This window comes from Culex pipiens, chromosome 1 (assembly GCF_016801865.2).
Source record: "Culex pipiens pallens isolate TS chromosome 1, TS_CPP_V2, whole genome shotgun sequence".
NCBI classification, from domain to species: Eukaryota; Metazoa; Arthropoda; class Insecta; order Diptera; family Culicidae; genus Culex; species Culex pipiens.
Window position 1 is genome coordinate 132,578,743 of NC_068937.1, and position 27,664 is coordinate 132,606,406.

General features: G+C 36.3%; 3 protein-coding genes and 1 long non-coding RNA gene across 8 annotated transcripts in view; 3 read left to right on the forward strand and 1 right to left on the reverse strand.

The window, feature by feature from the left end:
* The window catches only part of LOC120432103 (sodium/hydrogen exchanger 9B2-like), a 33,675-nt gene extending 26,575 nt beyond the window's left edge, over positions 1-7,100 (forward strand). For 2 of the 3 annotated variants that reach the window (XM_039597239.2, XM_039597245.2), the window contains exons 7-8: positions 6,302-6,607; positions 6,672-7,100. In XM_039597239.2, coding sequence (XP_039453173.1) covers positions 6,302-6,607; positions 6,672-6,968 — 603 coding nt within the window. In that variant the 3' untranslated portion in view covers positions 6,969-7,100. The remainder of the gene's footprint in view (positions 1-6,301; positions 6,608-6,671) is intronic. The other variant, XM_039597251.2, reaches the window with a different exon arrangement.
* The window catches only part of LOC120432140 (uncharacterized), a 500,008-nt gene that overhangs the window by 467,644 nt on the left and 4,700 nt on the right, over positions 1-27,664 (forward strand). The gene's annotated exons all lie outside the window — the stretch shown is intronic.
* Positions 163-3,126, reverse strand: LOC120432123 (uncharacterized). Its single transcript, XR_005608021.2, has 3 exons — positions 2,246-3,126; positions 1,367-1,629; positions 163-1,304 (listed from the first exon to the last, which is right to left on the reverse strand). It is a non-coding gene; the product is annotated as an uncharacterized LOC120432123 (long non-coding RNA).
* LOC120431897 (sodium/hydrogen exchanger 9B2-like) lies at positions 11,644-17,714 on the forward strand. Of its 3 annotated transcripts, none has more exons than XM_039597042.2 (8): positions 11,644-11,776; positions 15,209-15,389; positions 15,453-15,752; positions 16,251-16,433; positions 16,486-16,661; positions 16,794-16,900; positions 16,961-17,266; positions 17,327-17,713. In XM_039597042.2, the coding sequence occupies exons 2-8, from the start codon at positions 15,295-15,297 to the stop codon at positions 17,606-17,608; spliced, it is 1,449 nt and encodes a 482-aa protein (XP_039452976.1). In that variant the 5' UTR covers positions 11,644-11,776; positions 15,209-15,294; the 3' UTR covers positions 17,609-17,713. The 3 variants fall into 3 exon arrangements, with proteins under 3 accessions (XP_039452976.1, XP_039452965.1, XP_039452971.1); XM_039597031.2 differs by lacking the exon at positions 11,644-11,776 and adding an exon at positions 13,341-13,477 and having other exon boundaries at positions 17,327-17,714; XM_039597037.2 differs by lacking the exon at positions 11,644-11,776 and adding an exon at positions 14,979-15,143 and having other exon boundaries at positions 17,327-17,714.

The window sequence follows — 27,664 nt, forward strand, 5'->3', positions numbered from 1 at the left end:
GTACGATGTACCAAGATACCAATACACAAATGGGTTCAGGCACGTACCGAAGCTAGAAAATCAAACCCGCGGTGTGCGTTGGCACTGGCGCATGGGAAGCTTGCATATTATACATTTTTGAAACACAAATCTTTCCTGTAAATAAAATACAACTAATTGGTATATGAAAATTTTCGCTCTGTGATAAAAACTCTAGGTTTAAATCGTGTTTTGGGGATCTGTGGAGGTCAAATGGTGAGGCATTAAAAGCTTTCAAACCGATGTTGTATTTTTCCATAATGCTTCAAATTTGATGTTTTATTCTTCAAACGATCGTAACCAACAAAAAATAGTTTTCCAGAAAAAGATTATTTTTTTCCTACTTCAAATCAATTATATTTCGATAAGCTCAGTTTCTCGATTACCACAAAATGCCTTATCCCGAGCAGACGGAAATAACTTGGGAATAAAAATTTTTGATATTGGAAAATACTAGGCCAACAACAATTTCTGTTATTTATAACAAGATTTGTTATTCGTCGTTATGATTTTTTTTTGTTATTGGATTGTTATTGTAATAACAGACTAATTACATTTTTAGTTATTCTTTGAACAAATCTTTGTTATTATTTTTTGCTATTTCAACAACTAATCCTATCATCGAATTGGAGGTATGTTTCCATAACAAAAAATGTTATTCCAAAGTTGTTTTTGCTTTCAACCAATATCAGACCAATAACAAATTTTGTTATGATAACATAAACTGTTATTAAACTCTTATGCAAAAATGGATTTTTAAAGAAGATTCCACAACACTTTCTATTATTTATTAAACAGTATTTGTTATTGAAATGGCATGAATTTTGTTAATGTTGAGTGGCTGGTCACTTTTTCGTTTGACACTTGTTTAGTTTGTACCCCGTTGGTTGGTCAAAGTAAAACTAAAAAGTGACGAACTGTCACTTTTTACACGGCGCTCACGCACACTATCAAAACAAACGTTTGCTAGTGTGTGTGAACTCCGTGTAAAAGGAGTGTCAAACTAAAAAGTGACCCCGTTCGTTTGACAACAGTTGGTGTCAAACCAACGGGGTTTGAGTGTACCGTCTGCCCGGGTATTTCGAAAATCAATCCAACAATTGGATCAACCGATTTTGATGGATCGAGAAGTATTGACCTTTTGATCATAATAGGAAATGCGATTGAAAAATTGCATTTTTTTTACAACATGGTTTTTACTCAAGCTTTTTTGTCTCGGTAGACTTCATGACGATGCACCTCTGTTTGGTATTTTTTCTCCAACAGCTCGCTTTCATACAGTGATGCTGAAATTAGAAATAATCAAAATCAATGATCAAATACAATATTCACTCTTACTCATCCTTACCATTATCCCGCTTAATCAGCTCAATGCAATGCCTAGCTTGCTCGCGCTCTACAGCGTCGGCGCTTTCGTCCTGGGCCGTTGTATCCAGTAATGCTATTGTTTTCAGCATTATTTCACGAGCAAGCGCTCGATCGTAAATGCGCAACTGAATCTCCATCCTTTCTGATGATTTTTTGAAGTGTAATTTATGCTGTTGAATGTTGTCCCCATCTTTTTCCATGTTGTGATTATTTGAGGTTATCATCAAATATTTCAAACAGATTCTTTAATGGTTTTAAAATTAGTTAAATGCTCTCAATCAAAATGTAACAAATTGATTTGAAAAATAAACAAGCTTTGTCCTCATTAAAAAAAAATCATGGTAAAATTACATCTAAGAAGGGGTACATTGGCTTTGGTCGACCTATTTTCACAGCGACAGGTTGGCCGTGCGGGTTGGGGCGCGGACTTAGTAAGCTAGATATAAATTATGGCCGGTTTGAAATTTTTTTGGTGTAAATTCACTTATTATTAGAGGTAAAATTAAGCCTTTTTTATGACATAAAAGATGTAACCTTTTTTAGATGTGATTTTACCATAACTTTTGGTATTGTGTACTAGAATTTTATCATTAAAAGATCGTTATGATCTGAATAGAAATGAAGATTCTTGATTAGGAGAAAATCTCGTATATTTGACTGGTTCAGTACTCGCTGATTTTCACAATTTAAACAATAATTTTGTAAAACTTTTGATAGAAACTTACTAGCTCATTTCTTATTGATCTATTTACTACTGATTTCACTAAATTGAATTTCAAAAAGCTGATATTGCAACCTTTGAGGCATTGCCTCTCTTACGTATAAACCTATTGGTAATTGCAAAATAAAAGACACTTACCAAATTACTTTTTCACTCCTCTTGTGTCGCTCAATAAGCTTACACTGTGTTCTGACTGAATGATCCGTTGGTTTTTTATAGGCAGAAAATCTCATGCAACTTGTTTCAACAGGATGGTTAAGTGAGACGCGGCAAATCGCTGGCCGTGTGCTTTCTTGTTCCATCTACATAGATAGAAATCCCAGCAAGCTAAGTACAAGAGAGCACACGGGCATCGCAGAGGTCGTTTGAACGCGTGTCAACGCGTTGGATCTAATTCGGTCAACTCTTCCACCTCACATGAAAAGCAGCTGCTTTGTGTAAATATGTGCACATTAATGATAATAGATAAATTACGTATTGAATTTGAGAGGAGGGATGTTATAATACAATGTTTTAATTATTTATTTATTTTTTAATGATCAATTAAAATTACGTAACTTATGGACGCCCTTTTCCACTGTTGTGAAGAAATGGGCAACACAACAAATCGTTAAGAATACAAAGAATTGCGTAACATCATCGTGATAAGTGCCTCCTGACTCAGTGAACATGTGCAGACAGGCTTGGCCCGATGAATAATGCTCAATTCTCCCGTTCTCTCACGTATAATCTGGATGATCACTGTTTCACTGATATTCGCTTCGCCTCGCTGATATTCGTGTTAAACTCTTTCCTCTCATCTAGTATCGAATTTATAAAAATAACGTCTCCTCAGATTTTTTAAATACTGTAAGGCTGCTACAAATATTTTTATAAGTTTTTGTCCCCCCTTCTCAAAATCAGAGGGCAAACAAAATATGTTTTCAATAGACTTCAAAATTTCAATGAAAATTCAAGTGCAATCAGTTGAAATCAATTTAAAACACATTTCCTTGTGCATGGAATAATTTTTTAGCATGTATGGGTTTATTCAAAAATCTTTTGATTTTTTGATATTTTTGATGTACAGTTCATCAAAAAGTTTTTTTTTGGTAAAGTTTTCTTTTACGTCAAATTTTACATTTTGTGAAAACTTATGATTGCAATAAAACTAAACTAGTGTAAAATGCATTTTATACACTTTGTTCATTCAAATGTTCAAACTATAGCATGTTATTAAAATTTTTATATTTTGGTCAAAGAGCTATGTTCGATCCTAAGCTCAATAATATTTTTTTACAATTTGGCACAAAAATGCAACTTTAAAATAGAAATACTTTCGAGCAAGTCGTAAACCTCTGTCAAATATGATTGAAATAATTGAGAAATTCTCTACGCAATCAGTCTGTTTTCACCTTCGGTTTGCCCAAAAAAGCCATTTTGCATCATTCGTCCATATAATTTTCCAAACAAATTTGGCAGCTGCCCATACAAAAATGATATGTGAAAATTCAAAAATCTGTATCTTTTGAGGGATTTTTTATTGAATTGGTGTCTTCGGCATAGTTGCAAGTATGGATAAGGACTACACTGAAAAAAAAATATACACGGTAATTTTTTTTTTGTGAAATTCTATTTAATTTTTAGTCACTAAAACTAGATTTGCAATAAAACACTATTTTTAATTCGTTTTCAATTTTCTGATATGTTTTAGGAAACATCAAATGCCAACTTTTCAGATATTTCCAAAATGGGCAAAAAATCTTGTTATAAATTTTTGAATAAATACTATTTTTTCAAAAATTCCAAATACTGGTCGCAAAAAATTATCAACTGTAAATTTTGATGTAAAATTGAATTTTTCAATTCAAAAGTACTCAAGTGAAAGTTTTGAAAAAGTGCACAGTTTCCAAGTTATAGCCATTTTTAGGTAACTTTTTTTATGAAGCCGCGCTCATTGTAGGGTACGTTTTCCATTAGTGGACCCGTTTCCTATAGTGGACCCTCTGAAGGGTTTTTGCTGAAAAATTCAATAAAATCACAATTTCAAGCGTGTTGTTGCCCACAAATCTTTTATTTGACATGTTCAGCATCATTTATATCAATGTTGACTGATATTGAATTGTCCTTTTTACCAAAATAAGTGAAATCAGCCATGGCCACTAGCATTTTCACAACAAAACTGCATTTATATTTTATGATTGAATTAACTATTCAATCATTTTTTGGCTGATTATTTAACTTCAGCAAGTCGAAATAATGTAATTTTAATGAACTTTACTAAAATAAAGCGAAGAATTGCTCATTTTCGAGCAAAAATTAGGGGGGTCCAATATAGGACAACGAAAATCCAAACTTTTCCAATAGTGGACCCCTGTTAATTAAACCTCCAAAAATGAAGAAAACTGTGTATTTAACCAAAAGTTTCTCTTAAACATACAATAAATGCTTGTTGTTATCAACCCAAACGCATATTTTTTTCAATTATGAGTATAAGTATAGCTGTTTCATGTTAAAAGTACCAAAAATACTGAAGCCGTAAAAAAATATAATTAATCAAAACTATAGTCAATTGTACTTAAGGGGTTACATACATGTAAATCGTCAAAAATGTCAGAGGTTGGTATGAGCACACATTAAAACTATTTTGTAAATCTTTTTGCAGGGCATTAAAATATATATTTTCATCTATTAACAAAATAACTATGAAGACATTTGGATATACCTTTGCCGAGATATAACTATTTTAAGACAGCAGTTTCAAAAAACGGGTGCCACGATATCTCAACACTGCTTTGACCAAATCGGCTCAAAATTTTGGTGAAGACTCGTTGAACCGGTCCTGTGTGCATGACGAAGGCCGATTTTTAAAAACTTAATTCTTATAAAAGATAAAAATAATATCGTCAGTTTTTGTTTTTTTTTTGCATTTAAAAAAGCGAAATTTCAAAATCGGGCTTCGTCATGCACACGGAATATGTCTAGAGAGTCTTCACCCCAAATTTCAGCCAATTTGGTCCATCCCATCTCGAGATATCGTGGCACCCGCAAATCAACTCGGTGTTTAGAGAAAAACGTTTACAAAGTTAGACAGTTCGCTTTGCGCATGGCAAAATTATGAACTTAATTCGTCTCTTACTCAGTTCAGTCACGAAATATCTTCATGAAACTTTCAGGAGTGTTTGAAAATCATTTATTTAGAGAATTAAGTGAATTTTCTGTAATATGAAATTTTGTGATTTTCTACATGTGTGTAACCCCTTAACTGAAGCATCATAATTTCAGTTTGAAATGATATTTTATAATAATAAATCAAGAACAAAACATTTTTTTTAATAAATATGCGTGGTTTTATCACCAACTATAAACAAATCTATTGTTTAGTTTCAGTCAACCATTTATGTAATTAATATGAAAAAATGTGCATCAAAATTACTTTTTTTTATTATTGTTATGTTTACAGTGATTTTTAAACGTTTTCTCTGATCTTTTTCGGAAATAAATGTGTTCAAATGTCTGTTAGGTTTTTTGTTGTTTAAAGCCAAATTTGTTAACAAAACATATTTGTTTATGATGAAAAGTGAGCAAAATCCATCATTTATTCATTACATCTATCATTAGACCTACACCATGCATCAAAACACCAAATATCGGTTAAATTTGATATAAAAATAACAGATTGCCTATAGTGGACCCTGGTCCACAATCGGATTATGGTCCCGGGTCCACTATAGGAAAAGGGGGTCCATAACAGGCAAAAAAAAACTTTTTTTTCAAATGGCTTTTTTTTGCTCAAAAACAAATAAGCTGATGAAACAATCAGTCAAAATTGTTCAAAAGACTTCAGTTCTCATTGTTTTGTACAAAGGGTTATGAAAAAGTGCTTAAAATAATGAAAATTTGTGAAAAATGTGCATCGGCTCTACTAGGGGGTCTACTAATGGTTAAAATACCCTACGAGCCGACGCCACTGTCTTTCTCCCACGAAACGTAACGCTGTTTCGCGCCAAAACTCTGCGCTCCATGCATACTTTCGGGGGCTTCTTTGTCCTAACGCGATTCTAACACCAACTACTTGACTCTCACACACGCTGCCGCACAGCAGCATCAGCGACATTAATGCACCACTTGTGACACACCCAGCCCCCCTAGGGAGGTGTGGTGGGAAACTCGTAAATCATGGTTGGTTCTTATTAAAATTTTAATTATTCACAGAAATACACCAACGGGTTGCGCTTCACGGTGACGATCCTGGCCGGCACGTTGGCCGTCGTGGGGAGTCGCCTCGTCGGGTATCCTTCGGCGGGCGCCCTCGGCTGCATCATGACGTCGTTCGTGGCCGGGACGGGCTGGAAGCGGCGGTTGGACTACGACACCAACGAGGTCGGTGCGTACCTGGACCTGCTGTGGAAGTTCCTGAAGCCGGTGTCGTTTTCGCTCATTGGCAAGGAGGTCAACTTTGACGTGCTCGAGGGCAGCATGGTGCTGTACGGGACCATCACGCTGCTGGTGGCCGTTGGGGTAAGGTTACTTCTTGTAGGGATTCCTTAATCTCGAACCTAAACCAACTTCTTCCTTCTTCCAGTTCCGGTTGGTCTTCTCGTACTTCTCAACCCTGGGTAGCGATCTGAACTGGAAGGAAAAGGCGTACGTAACGTTGTCCGGATTTCCCAAGGCCACCGTCCAGGCAGCGCTCGGACCGGCGGCGTTGGATCTGGCCCGGTCGTTGAACGCTACTGATGAGTTGGAGCGAGCGCAAACCGTGCTGATCGTGACGGTTGTGGCAATCATCCTGACCGCGCCGCTGGGAGCACTGCTGATGGTGAAGTTGGCACCTAAATGGCTAAAGAAGGATCCGATTGGAGAGGGTGGCGTAGTTTGAGGGGGTTTTGAGTGTGTGGTACTTATTTTGAAACAATTACAGTGCTTAACTGGACTACTTAAGGCGGGTTCACACGTGTGCTTGAGTGAAATAATTGATATACCTCAGATTTTATAGAATCTTGTTGTTTTCTATACTGTTTTAGAATAAAGTAGTGAGAAACACTTAAAAATGGTCTTTTATAGTTTATATTAAGGTGATAATTGATCATATATTCATATTTCTGAAAGAAACTCACTTAACTATAAACTGTCAATTTATTTAATGATTTGTTCAAATTATACTGAAAAGCGCAACTCGTCGTTGTCGTGTCATCATGTCGTACATGAATTTTGGGCCAAATTAAGTTAAGAACGCAATTTTTACAGCTCACAATCCCACAGAGAATTTTGGCTCGAGCCTCGACTCGATTCAGGCTCGATCTGCCTCACTAGGGTGAAATATGGTTGTATGTAGCGCGTCCATCTCGGGAATTCCCGGGACAAAATTCCCGGGATTTTTCTAAAACCGGGAATTCCCGAATCCCGGGATTTTTCATAATTTGTCCCGGGAATTCCCAAAATGTTAATAAAAAAAATATGAAAAAAATAATTCCAGAAATAAAAAAAAAAATGTTTAGTCTGGAAATTCAGATTTGATTGAGGAAATAGATGAACAGTTGAATACCTCAAACAGATATTTTTTTAAAGCAGGGATCCCGGGAAATTCCGGGATTCTAAAAATATTTTCCCCGTTTCCCGGGAAATTCAAAGCCTGGGAAATTCAAAACCCGGGAAATTTAAACGCCCTAGTTGTATGGAAAAAAATAAATTTGTTAAAATTTAGCGAGCACAGCATTTTTTTAGTTTCATTTAGGGTCTTAAAGCAGGCCAAGGGCGAATGATGCTGATGATACCTATTCAGTTGTCGCTCAGGCGAGGAACATCCTGGAAGGAGCGTCACTGACTACGTCCGTAGTCCTGTTAGATCATTCTTGATCAAGACAGTATAGCTCTGGTTCCTTGCAAGTGTCCTATTTTCTTACCTCCACGTTGGCTTGGTTTTCATGATGACCTAGCTGGTGGCCTGTGGAAACGACTCGTAAACCTTTGACCAGCGAGGGTCAGAGTAGAGGCGGCTAAAAGAAAGGGGCGCGTCAATGTGGGAAAGGGAAGTAATTTGTGATTGTAGACGGTATTGTTTTGATTCGCAGTATGTTGAGTCAACTGCTGTTGATGTACCTGAAACATCGCACAACGGGGTTTCTCTTCTCTTCATTCTCAGCTACCACCTATCTTCTGTTTATTTTGTTTCACTGATTTGCTAACGCAGCTTCTGTTCACTATCCTCCACTTGATTTCGATTTTTTTTATTTGATTCTCTTATTCCTCAACGCTTTTTCACTCTATTTTACCAATTGATGCTGCTGTAACAAACTGTCTTCTTCCCCTTAATTTGGCAGCGATGTCAATTTTGTGCCTTTCTTTATTTATCTATTTGAATAATTTCTCATATTCTCTGTAAGTTGCCCTCAATAAATCTAAGCTTGTTTGTTACCTCTATTTATTAACTATTTTTAATTTCTTTATCTACTTCATAAATTACTATCTTTCTTTTATTATTGATTCTTTACATAGTATATTTCCTTCACTGTCCATTGTTTTGAAACTTCACCTTTTTCTTAAGCAAGTGAGGTTCGAGCCCTTACTCAATTCATGGAATGATTAAAGGATTAACACAAATATTACTATTGTACTTTTGAAAAACTTTTTTAAAATGCTTAGGACCAAAATATTGTAACAAAACACCGCGACAGAAGAAATAGCAACATATTAACACGACTCAACAATAGGGAAGATTTCAGCAGAAAACAATACACAGTAAATAACAATTAGTTTTTGAATTCATACTGAAAATAAAACAGTTTTTGCTTTAATGAAAGTTGATAGGCACACTATAAATGGTTAGGCGCTTATACTTACATCAAACCCTACGTAATGTACCACCCCCGGCCGAGTTAAAATGCGTAACCGGAAAAGAAGGTGTGCATGCCTGGCACGAACACTCAAAGCGTGTTCTAGCGTGCTGCTCGTACTGACTCAGAGCAAGGGTGAGATGTAGGTGTAAGGGCAGTGCGTGTTCGTCGGGAACCTAGTGCATAAGATCGGTCAAGGCCCGTTCTTACACTGAAAATTGCGAATTGCGAATTCATTTAGGGTCTTAAACAACTCCCCAAAGTTTAGGAACGATTGGTTTAGTCCTCACTTTGCGCAAAGCGTTTCAATTTTCTATGGGAATGTGTATGGGAAAAAGCCTTTTTTAGGATTTTGATATTAATAAAATCTACGTTTCATGCTGTACTAAAACCGGATTCATATTTGGATGCTCTGGAAGGTGCTCTACAACTTCACCGAAGAGAGTATGGTAATAGCTTGCCCCTGAAAGAAGATACAGCGTCCTCAAAACTCGTATAAAACGCGATTTTCGAGCAAAAAACACGTTTTAGACGAGTTTTGAACACGCTGTATCTTCTTTCAGGGGCAAGCTAGCACCATACTCTCTTTGGGAAAGTTATAGAGTACCTTCCAGAGCATCCAAATATGAATCAGTAGGGTGTAATATGGTTGTATGGAAAAAAATAAAGTTGTCCAAATTTAACTAGCACAGCAACTTTTTGGTTCCTTATAGAGTCCTTATGAACTCCCCAAAGTTTGGTAACGATTGGTTTAGTCCCCACTTTGCGCAAAGCGATTCAATTTTCCATACAAATTTGTATGGGAAAAATCATTTTTTTGAATTATGATATTTAAAAAATCCACGTTTTACGCTATATCAAAACCGGATTCATATTCGGATGCTCTGGAATGTGCTCTACAACTTTCCCGAAGAGAGTATGGTGCTAACTTGCTCCTATAAAAAGATACAGCGTGTTCAAAACTCGTCTAAAACGTGTTTTTTGATCGAAAAACACGTTTTAGACGAGTTTTGAGGACGCTGTATCTTCTTTCAGGAGCAAGTTAGCACCATACTCTCTTCGGGAAAGTTGTAGAGCACATTCTAGAGCATCCGAATATGAATCCGGTTTTAGTATAGCGTGAAACTTGGATTTTTTAAATACCAAAATTCAAAAAAAATATTTTTCCCATACAAATTTCCATAGAAAATTGAATCACTTTGCGCAAAGTGAGGACTAAACCAATCGTTCCCAAACTTTGAGGAGTTGTTTAGGACCGAAAAAGGAACTGAAAAAGTGCTGTGCTGCAAAATCGATTTTGACCCATGGCATTGCCTCACCATTTGACCTTCGCAGATCCCCAAAATTTGGTTTCAATCCGGAGATGTTCAATAAAAACCGAAAAAAAAAACTTCGTGCATTGTTGTCACTCGTCATATCAACGCTGTCGTGCTAACTTGTCGTAGGTACGTTGCTTTTTGACGTTTCGAGAAAAACGCGTTTACAAAAAAACGAAGATACTAAAATGTCTGTAACATAAATCTTGGTGCAATTGATGTGCACCGTTGTAGATTAAAGATAACCACTATATAGCTTAGCAGCCTTGTAGAATGATAGTCGAAATCTCAGTACATTCTATTAAAAGCCAATTGAAATCAGCGTCCATTTGTCTACCAGTACAACCAGTGCTTAGATGACGAACCACCTGATTTAAATTGCTTGAGCATGCTTTTTTGGTCAGCAGACTTTGGCCAATTTTGTTGGATTTGCATAACGAAAACCGGCTTACACTAGCTTGCCGGCGGCGCGTGGTTTTTGGCCGGCAGTGTTTTTTTTTGCGTGCCTCCTCTGCAGTTTCTTCCCGAGAAGATGAAACTGCTAAATTGTTGATTTGTGTACTATTTATAACTATGTTTAACAAGATTTGTTAGAGTTGTTTTAAATACTATTCGAAGTTCATGTCCCTCGACTTGAGAGTTGAGAGGTTCATGGTTTTATACAATTTTCAAAGAAATTAGGACTGTAAAATAATGGCCTATCTACAATCACTTAACTTACAAAATTTTACTTAGCTTAGGATTTTGAATCAATGGAAATGAATCTGATCTTCTACAATGAAAAGGAATAAAATTAGAAACTTGACGAATGGTTTGGAAAATTTCAAAATCTACGGTAAGTTGACGTTTCCATATCAAAGGTAAACAAACAACTGCATAGCAACGTGCCCAGCAAATTTTCTAAGTTGATTGTGGATGACGGCCGTAAGTTGTGTACATTTTCTAAGTTTTACTTTACTTAACTATTCTAAGCTAAGTGATTGTAGATAGGCCATAACTTGCATTTGTTTTCATAAAGTAAGTAACGCTGAAAAAACGATGTTTGAAAAACAAATACAGTTGGTTTGACACCAACTGTTGTCAAACCAACGGGGTCAGTTTTTAATTTGACACCCCTTTTACACGGAGTTCACACACACACTACCAAACGCTTGTTTTGATAGTATGCGTGAGCGCCGTGTAAAAAGTGACAGTTCGTCACTTTTTAGTTTGACTATGACCAATCAACGGGGTACAAACTAAAAAAGTGTCAAACGAAAAAGTGACCAACCACCCGGTGGTTGAGTGTATTTAATTGTGTTAAATCCACTAAAATATTTTCTAAAGAGACTCCAAAAAGCAAAAACTCAGAATCGAGTATTAATACTTTCCGTTCATCGGGATTTGATGAGAAAGTGAAAGTGAGTATGTGAGAATCAATTCGGTCAGTTTGGTGTGCTAGTGAGTCGTTGTATTGATTGATTGAATATTGTTAAGCTGAATTGTGGTTGATCTACGGTTTTGCAGGAACATTCTTCAGTAGTGAACAGATAAACAAGGTAAGAACAACAGTAAAATTAGTGTTTTGCTTGCGATACCTGATTTTGAGGTATCGAAGATTGTGTAGTTTTTCAACGCAAAACTGATATTTTTCTATAGCCATCCTGTTAAACTTTCAAGAAATCGAAAAGTACACAACAACAGCGGCGTGTAGGTTATATTATGCGCAGAAATAGTACAGACAAACGAACGTCAACATGTTTCAAAATCCATCAATGATGACAGTTAGTTGAAATGGTAGGCCAAGGCTGTATATCATAGGTACTCGCGGTTATGCTTTGCATTAGTGTGAGTGCATGACTCCGTGCCACTAAAACCAAAACAATAACAAACAAACAAAGGTAGAAAGCCATGATGGTAGGCACCGTAGGCACGCACACCACCCAGACTTCGTGCTTTGCACGCGTTCACAACTAGATGGCCCTAGTGAAAAGTGATTGAGAGTTGTTTTATGATTTACGTTTGTTTGCCCGTGGGTCATTCCATATGAAGCGGAACAGCATTTGAAAATTACCCTCTCCGATCCTGCTCAAATTCGGCAGGGCTGTTAATACTATCAAAACATGCTAGAATCCCGAATTTCATTTTTGAGCAAACCTCCTAGTTTCAAACGACGATAACTCATGAACCACAAATCTTAGGGGGTCGGTCTTAGACTCAATTTCGAAGGAAATTGGACGTAGAATCCATTTTCGTGACCAAAATGTTGATTAATTTATTTTATCTACCTGTATTGCGCAATTGAAAACTTAAAACGGCCGTATCTCAAAACACCCCAACTTATTTTTTTATTTGACCTCACCATCGTGTTCCCCGGCCAATTTTACATAAGAATCACTTATCGGCAGAAATGAATATGTTTCGTTCCAGACATATCGAATAATAATAATAACTGCTACCTGGTGTTCTGGGAGATGATTAATTTAATTTATATTTTTATAATTTTACGCAAATATTTATTCAAATGGCTAATAGGGGAAATTGGGTACTAAAGCCCTATGTAAATTTTTATGTACAACGGTAAAAAACACGATTAAAAACCATTTCTGATAACTTTTTTCATTTTTATGCAAAAAAAGTTATTGACAAGACAACATTTTTTCGATGGATCAACTATGGTCCCCTTGGAACGAGCTGTCAAGTAGGACCTTTTCTGTCAAGAAGGAACGCGAGGTTAATTTTTCAAAATTGATTTAAAAATCCATTTTAAACTCTTTGTGGTCGTACAAAGGGTCATTGTACTCAGAAAAATAAGCTTTATCGTTGTAAACAATAATATCAGCAATCGAAGCTTCATTTTAGGACCCAATTCTCCAACTCTATTTTTATGTGTTGTTATGCAAAACGAACTTTCACTTAGAAGTTCAAGAATTCGTTCTATACCTCATTTGGAATGCAAATATTCACTAAGTAAATGAACTTTAATCTCTGAAGAAAACGAATGAGTCTGCGACATTTATTTGAAATGGATAAAGGGGTGCAATAAAATCGAGATAAGCTTAATTAGTACTAGGAACCAGAGATATAATGGGCAGCATCCCACTATTTTCAGTACACGTTCCAGATTTTTGAATGTAGAACACTGTCGATAATAATACAGAGTTAACCTTGAGTTGTTTAAAATTTTAAGGTTTTCTGAATGTGTAAAAGAGAGCCAATGTAAAAACATTGGTAAATGAAAGAGATCTACTTGGAAAAGGGTAAGTTTCAAATCAATTATCAATCATTAAAAAAAATAAGCAAAACAAGTTTGAACTGCCACATTTTCATACTTGCGCCTGTTACCCTACCCCGTCTGCCCGCTTGTTTACCCATCATTTGGCATCCATCGGTGGCACGTGCAAGAGTTGATTGAATTTGCAATAAAAATTTGTCGCCCGACGATGCGAGGCCTCTTGGTTTTGCGTGAACGATCTGTTGACACCAGCTGTCAAGGGGGAGGTTCGCAGTGTATCTTTCGTTATATTTTGCGTATAATGGCTTCGCCCTACATTTGCAACTAATTAGCGCGTATTTTCAATGTCAAATGAAGCAAAATTTGAGAGGGCTTATCAACATGTTGGACGTTTACGCCCAACATGGAGGACCAGACAAAACTTTAATTCGAGTCATGCGATATTGAATCTTGTCAATTTGGCGATTCAACAAGAACCCCTTTGCTGATTAGTGCATTGCCACGCTTCTGGAACTAGTCGAATGATTGAAAATTAAGACATTTAGTTGCTAATTTTGCCAGGCGGCACTGGGCTTGGCGCTAGAAGGAGTTAGTGAAGCGACAATGGAATATTTTGAGATATTTTTGACATTTTTAGCAACTTAAATAACATTGATTCATAATTATTTTGAAAATTCACTCAAATTTATGTTGTCAAGAAAGTTTTCCTAATTGAAACGGAATAAAAAAATAAAAAAAATAATGAAAACAACAAACAAATTAACACCAAATCATCGCAAAACCATTACACAGAAAAAATCACGCGCGTTCTAAGACAGTGGAAAGAATGAATTAATTGAATCACAGACAAACAGACTTGTTCTATCTTTCAATAGCGATCATTCAGCAATGTTGACGGATGAACAAACTTAATTTAGCAATATAAAGGCCAATTCAAGTGATTTGAAACTCACCACGGTAATTTTGAATTCACCACAGCTTGGCAGTGCAGTACTCGTGCTCACAACTAGATGGCTCTAGTGAGGAGTGATTGGTGGTTTTTGGGATGAAAATGTTTCTTGATTTAGGTCTGCTTGGCTGTGAAAAAATGTTTGCTAAATATTCTAATTGATGGCGGCTCTTTGTAAAGTTAACAAAGTCCATTGAGAAGGACTATTTTTAGCGTTTGAAGGTGTCAAAAAATGTTCAAAAATAACTTCCTCGATTCAATGGAAATTTTTGAACTCTGGTGGCTGCAGGCATGTTAGCCATCATCAAACAGGCAGATTTGTCTGAAGAGCAAAACGTTTCTTAAATCTGGTAAAACTACCACATGATATCGCTTCCTAAGTGCTGTTTTTGATGCTTTTCAAAACTTCTGATGATGTTGTAATTTTTCAAATGCTCGCAATAACTTGACAATTTCGACCTTTTCTGAAACATTTTGGCAACCCCAAAAGAAACAAACAAACAAAAATTGACTCACCCACCGTCGGCGTCCACCCTCCTATCGTGCTTCTTCAATTAACGATTCCTACAAAAGGGGCAGTATTTCGCGGTGCGCACATCTCGATTCGGAATCAGTTCGCTGGCCAAGATCAATCAGTTGGTATCGGTCAGCAGAATCGTTTAGAGGGCGCCCGGTTGCCGTCAATTAGTTTTGTCACACAAGCTCGCAGTTTGGCTCGCCAACATGAGGCATAAAACGAAAGGTTGCTTGCTTTGCATAAATTTTGATATTTATTTCTGTGAAATAATGAGGAATCTTTGTTTTTAGCGTACATCACAACGGTGGTGGATCCGGAAAATCTACAACGAACTCCGACGCAGCATCCACAGCCGATCCCTTCGATTGATCTGACCATGACCTTGAACAAGTTCAGCGGCTACATCGAGCATGGCTCGATCGAGGAAATACAACAGATCAACGGCCTCAAACGGTCAGATTCATCGAAAAAGTAACAAAATTGTCTTCGAAACTTTAACTTTGAAGAGTCCTAACTCGCCCAAATTTATTTCAGAACCAAAGACTCGAGTACCTTGTCCAACATCTGGATTCCCAGGTCCCAATCGGTGGGCCTCGCCATCACCTTCCTGCTTCTCTGGGGAGTAGCCTTCTCGGTTCTTCCCGGTGACCTGACCCACCCGGACTCAGCGCTGTTGCGGTTTTGCTTCCTGTTCATCGGGGCGTACATCGCCGGCGAGCTGACCATGGCGTGCGACCTGTCGGAAATGGTTGGGGCGTTCTTTTTCGGAGTTTTGTACGCCAACCTGGGGTTGGCGGATTTCCGCGGCTATACCAAGCTGGAGGGATTTCTGGGGTGAGTGAAGGTTGAATTTTTGGACATATTTGAAGACTGTCAATTTGAAGAAAATACGGCAAATTTGTATTAGAAAAATTCACCATAGCTTTTCCGAATTCACCACAGCTCATTTACACGAGTTTGACAGTTGTTTGAACGGTATGCACGCACACTAACGAATGATTGATATAAATGTTTATTGATTTACGTTTGTTGTTTGTGCTGTTAGGATTGTTTTACTCATGGTGTAGCACGAGATTGCAAGAATACGAATTATGCAATTGGAAATATGTGTTTAATTTAAAAGCTTTCATCTCACCTCATTATCATAGACATATCAAGAGTCCGTCACTTATAACTAACTAGAGCCATCTAGATGTGAACGTGTGAACGTGCAACTGTCAAGTGCGTGTAAATGAGCTGTGGTGAATACTAAACAGCCGAGGTGAGTTTCCGATAGTTCAAATCGCACCACAATGACTATCAGCTTTACATGGTTTTATTCCATTTTTACAGCGACATGACCGTCGTGGGGATTCTGCTCTGTGCCGGCCAGGGCACGGAGTACGAGGCGCTCAAAATGCAGGGACGGTTCATCGTACAGTTGGCCGTGTTCCCATCGATCGTCGAGGTGTCCATCGTGGCCACCATGTCCCACTATCTGCTGGAGCTGCCCTGGCTGTGGGGTGTTCTGCTAGGGTAAGTCGGCTGAAATTTCCTCAATTTCTCGAGTTTAATTCTCATTTTGCAGTCTTCTAGTGACGGCCATCTCGCCGAACGTCATCGTGACGATGATGCGACGGCTGGCCGAGCTGAAAATGGGCACCGAAAAGGGTTTGAGGACGATCATGATCAACACGACGGCCCTCAACGATATCATTGTGATTTACTTGTTTGTGCTTGTCACGGGGGTGTTGTTTTCAACTGGTAGGTTTGGAATTTGACAGTTTGCGTTACCTGAAAGTAGATTCACATTGAACTGCATTCAAGGTCAATCAACATTGAGGTAACTATCCAACTGTCAAAATTAACTTTTCTTTTGAATCGTTTCGCCTGCAGATGACTTGACCACGTTGATCATCCAGGGTCCAATCGGCATGGCGATTGGTCTTTGCTACGGCTGTTTCTGTGGATTAATGCTACAACATGTACCTTCCTTCAAAGCGGTAAGACTTCGCTCTCTTCGTACATAACCTCAATTCAACCGGAACCTCAAACTTTCTTAGCTCTACTCCAACGGGTTGCGCTTCACGATGGTGGCCGCGGCCGGCACGTTGGCCATCGTGGGCAGCCGCACCATCGGCTACCCGTCCGCGGGCAACGTCGGTTGCATCTCGACGGCGTTCGTGGCTTCGGCGCTGTGGAAGCGACGGGCGGACTTTGCCACGAGCGAGGTCAGTCTGTACACGGGCTTGTTCTGGAAGTTCTGGAAGATTGTGTCCTTTGCGCTGGTCGGAAAGGAGGTGAGGCTGGAGCTGCTCCAGGACGAGGTGGCGCTGTACGGACTTGTGATACTGCTAGTGGCCGCTGTGGTAGGTTTCTAAAACGCATCTAGAACTTTCTGAACTCTAACCATGCAAATTTTACCTTAGTTCCGACTGCTGTTCTCCTTCCTCTCAACGCTCGGAAGTAATCTGGACTGGAGGGAAAAGCTGTACGTGACAGTGTCGGGTTTGCCCAAGTCCATGGTTCCGGCGGCGTTTGGACCGATGGTGCTCCGGATGTGCCAGGCTCGGAATAACGCCGAAGAAATGCAGCTAGCCCACACGATGATGGTCGTGTGTGCGGTGGATATTCTGCTGACTTTGCCGCTGTCGGCACTGCTCATGTTCAAGCTGGCACCCGCGTGGATTAAGAAAGATCGAAGAGCTTAAACTTTTTGTTGTTTTGTTTTTTACTCGGAATAATTTATTTAGAATACATTTTTAAGGTTCTCAATATTTAACGGTTTCAATAAAAAAAATCACTATTCCCTGCAATTATAACAAAACTGTATAAAATGACAAAAATGACAAAAATGACAAAAATGACAAAAATGACAAAAATGACAAAAATGACAAAAATGACAAAAATGACAAAAATGACAAAAATGACAAAAATTACAAAAATGACAAAAATGACAAAAATGACAAAAATGACAAAAATGACAAAAATGACAAAAATGACAAAAATGACAAAAATGACAAAAATGACAAAAATGACAAAAATGACAAAAATGACAAAAATGACAAAAATGACAAAAATGACAAAAATGACAAAAATGACAAAAATGACAAAAATGACAAAAATTACAAAAATGACAAAAATGACAAAAATGACAAAAATGACAAAAATGACAAAAATGACAAAAATTAAAAAAATGACAAAAATGACAAAAATGACAAAAATGACAAAAATGACAAAAATGACAAAAATGACAAAAATGACAAAAATGACAAAAATGACAAAAATGACAAAAATGACAAAAATGACAAAAATGACAAAAATGACAAAAATGACAAAAATGACAAAAATGACAAAAATGACAAAAATGACAAAAATGACAAAAATGACAAAAATGACAAAAATGACAAAAATGACAAAAATGACAAAAATTAAAAAAATGACAAAAATGACAAAAATGACAAAAATGACAAAAATGACAAAAATGACAAAAATGACAAAAATGACAAAAATGACAAAAAAATATATTAAAAAACAATGAAACAACTGTCAAACGCATATAATTAGTCAGTGGAGGGTTCAAAAAAGCTGAGTTTTCGCTCATTCAAATGACTGTTGAATCATAGATTTTTAAGAGATTCATGTCGAAACAAAAAGACTAAATCACATTTCTCCTATTCTTAACCCAAGCTTAACGAACTGCCGTTTGAAATTTCCATTTTATTGTTATAGGATCTCTTCTGGGAGCGTTTCACTGTGTACAAGTTTATGTCTAGAGCATTTCCTCTTTCTTGTCGATTGGCCATATTGTCGATAACCCCTTCGCATTGTGTCGGCTTACCTTCCAGTGCAGCACAAATTGAGCAGCTTTCCCCTCTCGACATAATCACGTTTTATTTCCTATCCCCTCCCCGAAACAAAACTCCGAGATTCAGACCAACACACACACACACACTACAGTCTCAAACCGGGCTAAAGTCTGAATCTCTATGTAATGCGATAGTCGTTTCACTCGATATAATATAATAAATAGTTTTCGGGGATGCTCTTTCGCAGAGTAAGCCAACTTTTGCAAACATTTTCCGGTGGTGGTCCCTCGACCACACACCGGATGTCCATCCCTGGAAACACGTTCCGCAACGAAGACTGCTTCCGGGACGGAGGACGAGACGAGGAGATGTTCTGTAGTTGTTGTTGTTTCACACCAGATACAGCTCGTTGAAATCCCAGCATTACCACCCTGCAAAAGTGCAAGAACAAGTGTAGAAGCGTGTTTGCAGCAGACATCGGAAGGACTCACGGAATGGTGCCCAACTCTGATGACCTCTGCTGGGAAGTTGTGTTCAAATTTTGTACAAGTTGGGTGAAATTTCAAGTCAACAATTTAACGGTAAGTTTGAACTAACGGTTACTCACCACGGCAATTTCAAACTCACCACATCTCATTCAAACGCGTTTGACAGTTGTTGGAAATTAAGTGCGCAAATTGCAAGGGAGAAAACTAAGCAAACTTTCCAATTTCAGCAGCTTCCACGTGATGCACTTCCTGCGCAAGTTTCATTAATCTTCCGTGTGAAAATAAACAAAATCACTTTACTCCAGAGTCGTACATGTTAATCGTCTGAATTTCCCGTTTCTTGATGCACTCGGTGGTGAAATCCTCCAATCCTTGCCACGATGAATGAAATGCGCTGAAATCACTCAACCTCGTGGGGGAAGGGAAGATCCTTTACCTTTCAAACCAGGATTCCAGGTGCTAATATCCTGTGAGTGCAGCAAATCCTTCCACCACGCCACCATGCTGGCAGCACTGCTAATATATATGAAAATGGAGGAAATTGAGGAGCATCACGTGGATATAAATTTCAATGGGTGCACTAGGTTATTTCCCCCCTACTTCCTGATGAAACAGTGAAGGGTGCTGATGGAAAGCGATGGATGCAATTTAGAGAAAGGTAAAGGAAGGAAAAAAAACAATCTTTCAGAGGGGTTACTTTGGACAAAACATACAGTAATCACTTCTCACTAGTGCAGGGGTGACCAAAGTATGGCCCGCGGGCCAAACGTGGCCCGCGAGGTGTCTTTTTGTGGCCCGCGGACCCATTTTGAATGGTCATGTAAAATGGCCCGTTGACCATTTGTAAAGTGAGTTATTGTTTTTCAAAATGAAAGTTAATTTTAAACGTTTTTTTGCTAATATAAAACTAAACATTTATCCATATTTTGAACCCCATTTTACAACACAAATATTTCGTTCAAAAATCTTTCTAATTGAAACAATTCCACACGTTTCAATGTGAGTGAAACTAGTAAATATCGTCTACATTTTCATCAAACATTTTTGGAAATGTTTATGAAACGTTCAAATTCGACTTAGGTAGCAAACTGTAATAATAGCAAAAACCCTTTTAATGAAGTGAGCCTCAAACTCACTTTGCACTTAGAAACCTTTCATCTCGGGATTCGAATTCATGACAGTTGGATAACGAATCTGATTGACTACCATCTGATTCTAGCAGGCAAAATGTTGAAATTTGAGGAATGAGGCTGTTGCAAATATTTTACTAAGCTTTTGTCACCCCAACCCTCCCATCCATAAAAATCGGCTCGAAAAATAAGAGCAAACAATATTTTTCAAAAAACTTCAAACTTTCAATGAAAATTTAAATGCAATCAGCTGAAATCAATTTAAAACTTTTTTAAAATATTTTCCATTATTGCCTAATTGGGTCCTCAAATTATTTAGCTTAAATTTCTGATATTATTGTTCAATACGATAAAATTTACTTTCTGAGTACAACGACCCTTTGTACGGCTGCAAAAGATATAAATTTTAATTTAAAAAAATTAACTTCGCGGCCCTTAATAAAAAGAGCTGTCAAGTAGGAAAGCTCGTTCCAAGAGGACCAAAGTTGATCAATCGAAAAAATGTTGTCTTGTCAATTTATTTTTTTGCATGAAAATGAAAACAAAGTGATCAGGAATGGTTTTTAATTATGTTTTTTACCGTTGTACATAAAAATTTACGTAGGGCCCGATTTTTGGAAAATAATTTAAAGCTAAAATTACGCCGTAGCATAATTTGTTCAGATTTTATGTCTTTAAATTAAATTTCAAAATTTCTATGAAAACACAAGTACATTCAACTAAATACTATTTTTTCCAATATCTAAAACAATAAAAACAATAAATCTTATGGGAAACTGTCATTTTCTATTATTTTTAAATAACGAAAATGTTAAAAAATAACAGAAATTTCAAAAACACAATCTTTTTTTACAAAAAACATCTATTTTGATATTTATTAGAAAAAATAGATCTATTTTTAATTTAAAATAAAAAAACGTAGTTTAATTTTTAAATAATATATTTTGTACAGTTGGCCCGCAAGCTCTTTTGAGCTTAAAATTTGGCCCGGTATTCAAAAACTTTGAGCACCCCTGCACTAGTGCCATCTAGTGATAATGATAGTGTGAATGCATACAGCTTCAAGCAACTGTCAGATGAGAGTGAATTCAAAATGGTCGTGGTGAGTTTTGGATAATTCGACGGTAACATTTCAAAAGGCATCATGTACATTTTGACACTTTCTGGGTTATTGCATATTCTGAAAGTACTCCTAGTAAGCTACCTCTCCACCAAAAATGAGTAAAAGTTACTTCAGTAAAGTCTGTTTAATCAAGATTTTAAATAAAGTAACATAAACAAAATCTCTGCCATCAGCAGTCCCTGTTTATATAGCCCTGTCAACCTGTCAAACAAAAGACTACATGAACCTCGTGACGAAAAAAAAGCAACATGAACAAAGCGCCATGTACATTCGGCGAAGAAAAACGAATCATAACAAAGCGTCCCCCTCAATGACAGCAGGGTGATATAGACGTTGGTGATTTCAAAAGAACTTATGTTTGTTTTTCTCAAATAAAATCACGAAAATAATGTTTTATTGAATTTGACTGATCAAATATCAATAAAAGCAAGCGCCATGTACATGTTTGTTATCATTAGAACATCTTATTTTGCTTTTATATTAGAATGGGAATTGAAAATGGATGCTCAACATTCAAATGCGTTTTTCTCAAAAAGGATGGTGTGTACATGATGCTTTTTGAAATGTTGGCATCGAATTGTGCTTTGAAAAAAAAAAAATGAAAAATTACAAAAATTGAAATAAGCATTTTATTTATTCTATTTGAAACTTAAGTTAAATTCAAAATAACTACCTTTGACAGTTTTGCAGGCAAAATCAGAGTGATTCCGTGATAAAATCCACCACCAGCTGCAGACCTAGAGCAGCCCTACCGTACGGCGGATGCAATTTATTTTGCTTTTTAGATCGTGTTATAGATTAATTAAAGTTGTGTAAACAAGTTCTGGGTGCGGCGTTGGCGAACCGATTGCAATCGCTCCTGTTCAATATGCACACACAGTGCAGAGCCAATTTAATGTGTGAGTGTGGGTGGTTTGCGACTTTTTTTCAACACGAACAAAAAAAAAGGGCACAGACAAACATATCGGAAAGAACTCACCCCAGCGTGTCTACGTACGTTTGACAGTTGAGCAGTTCTCTACGGAATCGGTCTTTTTTCTTTAATTTTATTTTTTGTATTTTTTAATCCGGCTGAAACTTTTTTGGTGCCTTCGGTATGCCCAAATAAGCCATTTTGCATCATTAGTTTGTCCATATAATTTTCCATACAAATTTGGCAGCTGTCCATACAAAAATGATATGTGAAAATTCAAAAATCTGTATCTTTTGAAGAAATTTTTTGATCGATTTGGTGTCTTCGGCAAAGTTGTAGGTATGGATATGGACTACACTGAAAAAAAATGATACACGGTAAAAAAAAATTTGGTGATTTTTTATTTAACTTTTTGTCACTAAAACTTGATTTGCAAAAAAACACTATTTTTAATTTTTTTTATTTTTTGATATGTTTTAGAGGACATAAAATGCCAACTTTTCAGAAATTTCCAGAATGGGCAAAAAATCTTTGACCGAGTTATGAATTTTTAAATCAATACAGATTTTTTCAAAAAATCGAAATATGGGTCGCAAAAATTTTTCAACTTCATTTTTCGATGTTAAATCGAATTTGCAATCAAAAAGTACTTTAGTGATTTTTTGATAAAGTGCACCGTTTTCAAGTTATAACCATTTTTAGGTAACTTTTTTGAAAATAGTCGCAGTTTTTCATTTTTTTTAAATAGTGCCCATGTTTGCCCACCCTTGAAAAAAATATTTTTGAAAAGCTGAGAAAATTCTCTATATTTTGCTCTATTGAACTTTGTTGATACGACCCATAGTTGCTGAGATATTGCCATGCAAAGGTTAAAAAACAGGAAAATTGATGTTTTCTAAGTCTCACCCAAACAACCCACCATTTTCTAATGTCGATATCTCAGCAACTATAGGTCCGATTTACAATGTTAAAACATGAAACATTCGTAAAATTTTCCGATCTTTTCGAAAAAAATATTTTCAAAAATTTAAAATCAAGACTAACATATCAAACGGGCCAAACATTCAATATTACGCCCATTTGAAATGTTAATCTTGATTTTAAATTTTTGAAAATATTTTTTTCGAAAAGATCGGAAAATTTCACGAATGTTTCATGTTTTAACATTGTAGATCGGACCTATAGTTGCTGAGATATCGACATTAGAAAATGGTGGGTTGTTTGGGTGAGACTTAAAAAACATCAATTTTCCTGTTTTTTAACCTTTGCATGGCAATATCTCAGCAACTATGGGTCGTATCAACATAGTTCAATAAAGCAAAATATAGAGAATTTTCTCAGCTTTTCAAAAATATGTTTTACAAAGGTGGGCAAACATGGGCACTATTTTAAAAAAATGAAAAACTGCGACTATTTTCAAAAAAGTTACATAAAAATGGTTATAACTTGAAAACGGTGCACTTTATCAAAAAATCACTAAAGTACTTTTTGATTGCAAATTCGATTTTACATCGAAAAATGAAGTTGAAAAATTTTTGCGACCAAAATTTCGATTTTTTGAAAAAATCTGTATTGATTTAAAAATTCATAACTCGGTCAAAGATTTTTTGCCCATTCTGGAAATTTCTGAAAAGTTGGCATTTTATGTCCTCTAAAACATATCAAAAAATAAAAAAAATTAAAAATAGTGTTTTTTTGTAAATCAAGTTTTAGTGACAAAAAGTTAAATAAAAAATCACCAATTTTTTTTTTACCGTGTATCATTTTTTTTCAGTGTAGTCCATATCCATACCTACAACTTTGCCGAAGACACCAAATCGATCAAAAAATTTCTTCAAAAGATACAGATTTTTGAATTTTCACACATCATATTTGTATGGACAGCTGCCAAATTTGTATGGAAAATTATATGGACAAACTAATGATGCAAAATGGCTTCTTTGGGCATACCGAAGGCACCAAAAAAGTTTCAGCCGGATTAAAAAATACAAAAAAAATCGAATGACCGAAATCTCAGAGAATTGCTCAGTTGCTTGAAAGTGTTTGTACACATACTACACTCAAACCCCGATGGTTTGACACCAACTGTTGTCAAACGAACGGGGTCACTTTTTAGTTTGACACCCCTTTTACACGGAGTTCACACACACTACCAAACGTTTGTTTTGATAGTGTGCGTGAGCGTCGTGTAAAAAGTGACAGTTCGTCACTTTTTAGTTTGACTTTGACCAACCAACGGGGTACAAACTAAAAAAGTGTCAAACGAAAAAGTGACCAATCACCGGGGGTTGAGTGTACCTTAACTACACAAAAAAAACTAAAAAATGTCATTCACTCATCGCTAGACCTGTCAAACGTATGTAGACAGCTTTGGTGAATATAATTTTGTTGTGGTGTGTTTCAAATCAATCAAAATGACCAATAAATATGCACGTCTTTTTATCTGTGATACCAAATTTTAATTGTTTAACTTCTGTAAATTTTACACTCTTCATTCTGAGAAAATTGTTAAGGGAACTCACGATGTGAGTTGATTTCATGATTTTTTTTCGTGGAAATCGCTGAAAACATTATGCTACAGGGGGTTTGTTGATTGGATCGTGGTGGAGTCTCACATCGGAAAACACGAATGTTTCTGATGAAATTTAATTAAAAAAACTCTTTGTTCTTTTATTTACATGATGCAGAAATTACTTCCAGTTCGAAAGGGGAAACGTTGTGATTATTGTGTTGTTTGCTGAGCGCTATTTTTGCATGAGGGCATCGAATCGAATAATGTTTTATTAACTAGCAATCAATGACCAAAAGGGATCGCAACAACAAATAATATTTATGTTACAAAAATGTCAATTTCAAATCAAGTTTTACTAAGCCTCCAGAAACTTTTTTTTTTCTGGCGTATGGCATGTATGATTTTCATTTCAATAAAAGGTTGTCATTCAAATGATTTCCAAAAACATCTCCCCACTCAACTCCGATTGACAAACCACGCCGCCGGGGGCAGCAATTTATTTTGAAAACGCCTTTGAAGTCTATTCCAAGCCTGTAGGCAAAAATTTAGTTTTCCATCACAAATCGCTCTAGCCGAGCATTTTTCCACAGAACACACTCGGCGCTATTGGAAAAATTAAATGATGCGTTTCGCTTCGAGAGCCGGTTCGTTTCTAAAAGCATTCGTGAAAATTTTCCATAAGCTCACAATTTTTTCTCCGGGTTTTCCCCGGAATCACATCAACCAAATTAAAACGGAGCCCTTGGGGTTGGTCGCTAGTTTCAGCATAGGTCGAAAATGGGATCAAAAAGGGCGAAAATGGGTACCCACCCCCCCGCCAATAGAAATGGGGCAGATTATGTGGTGAATATTTTCCACTCGGCGTGTGCAATTGAAATGTCATTTCTGCAAATGAATGGCCCGGTTGAACTCTAAAACATGCCGTGGGTGGCATTCAGGTTGGTAATCGTGAATGTTGGACCGCAATTTTGCACGCTTGCATGGGCCCTTATGACGTTTCGTTGTGTGAAGAAAAAATTGTGAACACTGGGATTGTATGAAAAAAAAAAAACAAGAAACAAAAAACAAAAAAAAAAAAACAAAAAACAAAAACGTTACTTAATCCACCTTTAGGTGGTTGGTGCCTTCCTCACATTCATAAAGTTAATACATTCAGTAAAAATAGCAACATTCCCTTAACATGTTTAACAAATCAACTTTATTGCTCATTTCTTTTGATAGGGTTCGCAGACCTTCAATTTTTCTGGCTCATCGGCAAGGTCTTATAAATAAACTTATCCAACGAAAGTTCGCATGGAAGATTCAGACAATATTTTTATCACAATATCTGAAATCCGACCTCTAAAAAGTGTATAAATAACACTTAAGTGCTGATAACTTTTGAAAGGGTTTTCAGATCCTCAATGTATTAGGCTCATTTGAAAGGTCTTTCGATTGTCTAACTAACGACAGGTCGCATGATGGACCCGGATATCATTTTTACTGAAATATCTGAGATCCGGCCTCCAAAAAGTGTATAAATAACACTTAAGTGCCAATAACTTTTGATAGGGTGGTCAGATCTTCAATGTTTGGGCTCATTGGAAAGGTCTTTTTTATGCCTTTCTGAAAATGTATAACATGATAGGGTTTCTTGCAAAAACCACCCTTTTTACAATCTTCCGGACATACGCCAAAATCGTTTTTTTAGCATAACTTTTGAAGTACTTAACTAAACTTGCTGATTTTAAATAGAGACCTATGGGACCCCAAGACGAATCGAATGAGACTAATACGGCCCAAATCGGTTCATCCAGTCCGGAGATAATCGAGTGACAATTTTTTTGTCCACCCACCTACACACATCCACACAGACATTTGCTCAGAACATGATTCTGAGTCGATAGGTATACGTGAAGGTGGGTCTACGAGGTCGAATTAAGAAGTTCATTTTTCGAGTGATTTTATAGCCTTTCCTCAGTAAGGTGAGGAAGGCAAAAACAAAAAACAAAAAACAAAAAACAAAAAACAAAAAACAAAAAACAAAAAACAAAAAACAAAAAACAAAAAACAAAAAACAAAAAACAAAAAACAAAAAAACAAAAAACAAAAAACAAAAAACAAAAAACAAAAAACAAAAAACAAAAAACAAAAAACAAAAAACAAAAAACAAAAAACAAAAAACAAAAAACAAAAAACAAAAAACAAAAAACAAAAAACAAAAAACAAAAAACAAAAAACAAAAAACAAAAAACAAAAAACAAAAAACAGAAAACAAAAAACAAAAAACAAAAAACAAAAAACAAAAAACAAAAAACAAAAAACAAAAAACAAAAAACAAAAAACAAAAAACAAAAAACAAAAAACAAAAAACAAAAAACAAAAAACAAAAAACAAAAAACAAAAAACAAAAAACAAAAAACAAAAAACAAAAATAATCATTGTTGTTATGTTGATTTGTTGATTTGTTGATTTGTTGATTTGTGTATTTGTTGATTTGTTGATTTGTTGATTTGTCGATTTGTTGATTTGTTGATTTGTTGATTTGTTGATTTGTTGATTTGTTGATTTGTTGATTTGTTGATTTGTTGATTTGTTGATTTGTTGATTTGTTGATTTGTTGATTTGTTGATTTGTTGATTTGTTGATTTGTTGATTTGTTGATTTGTTGATTTGTTGATTTGTTGATTTGTTGATTTGTTGATTATTGAAATGAAGTTTTTTTTTATGCTGAAAATCATCTCTCTACCACAGTGCCATGAAATGCATCCAGGGCAGAACTTGCGGTTGCTCGGAGCTACAACAACGATGAT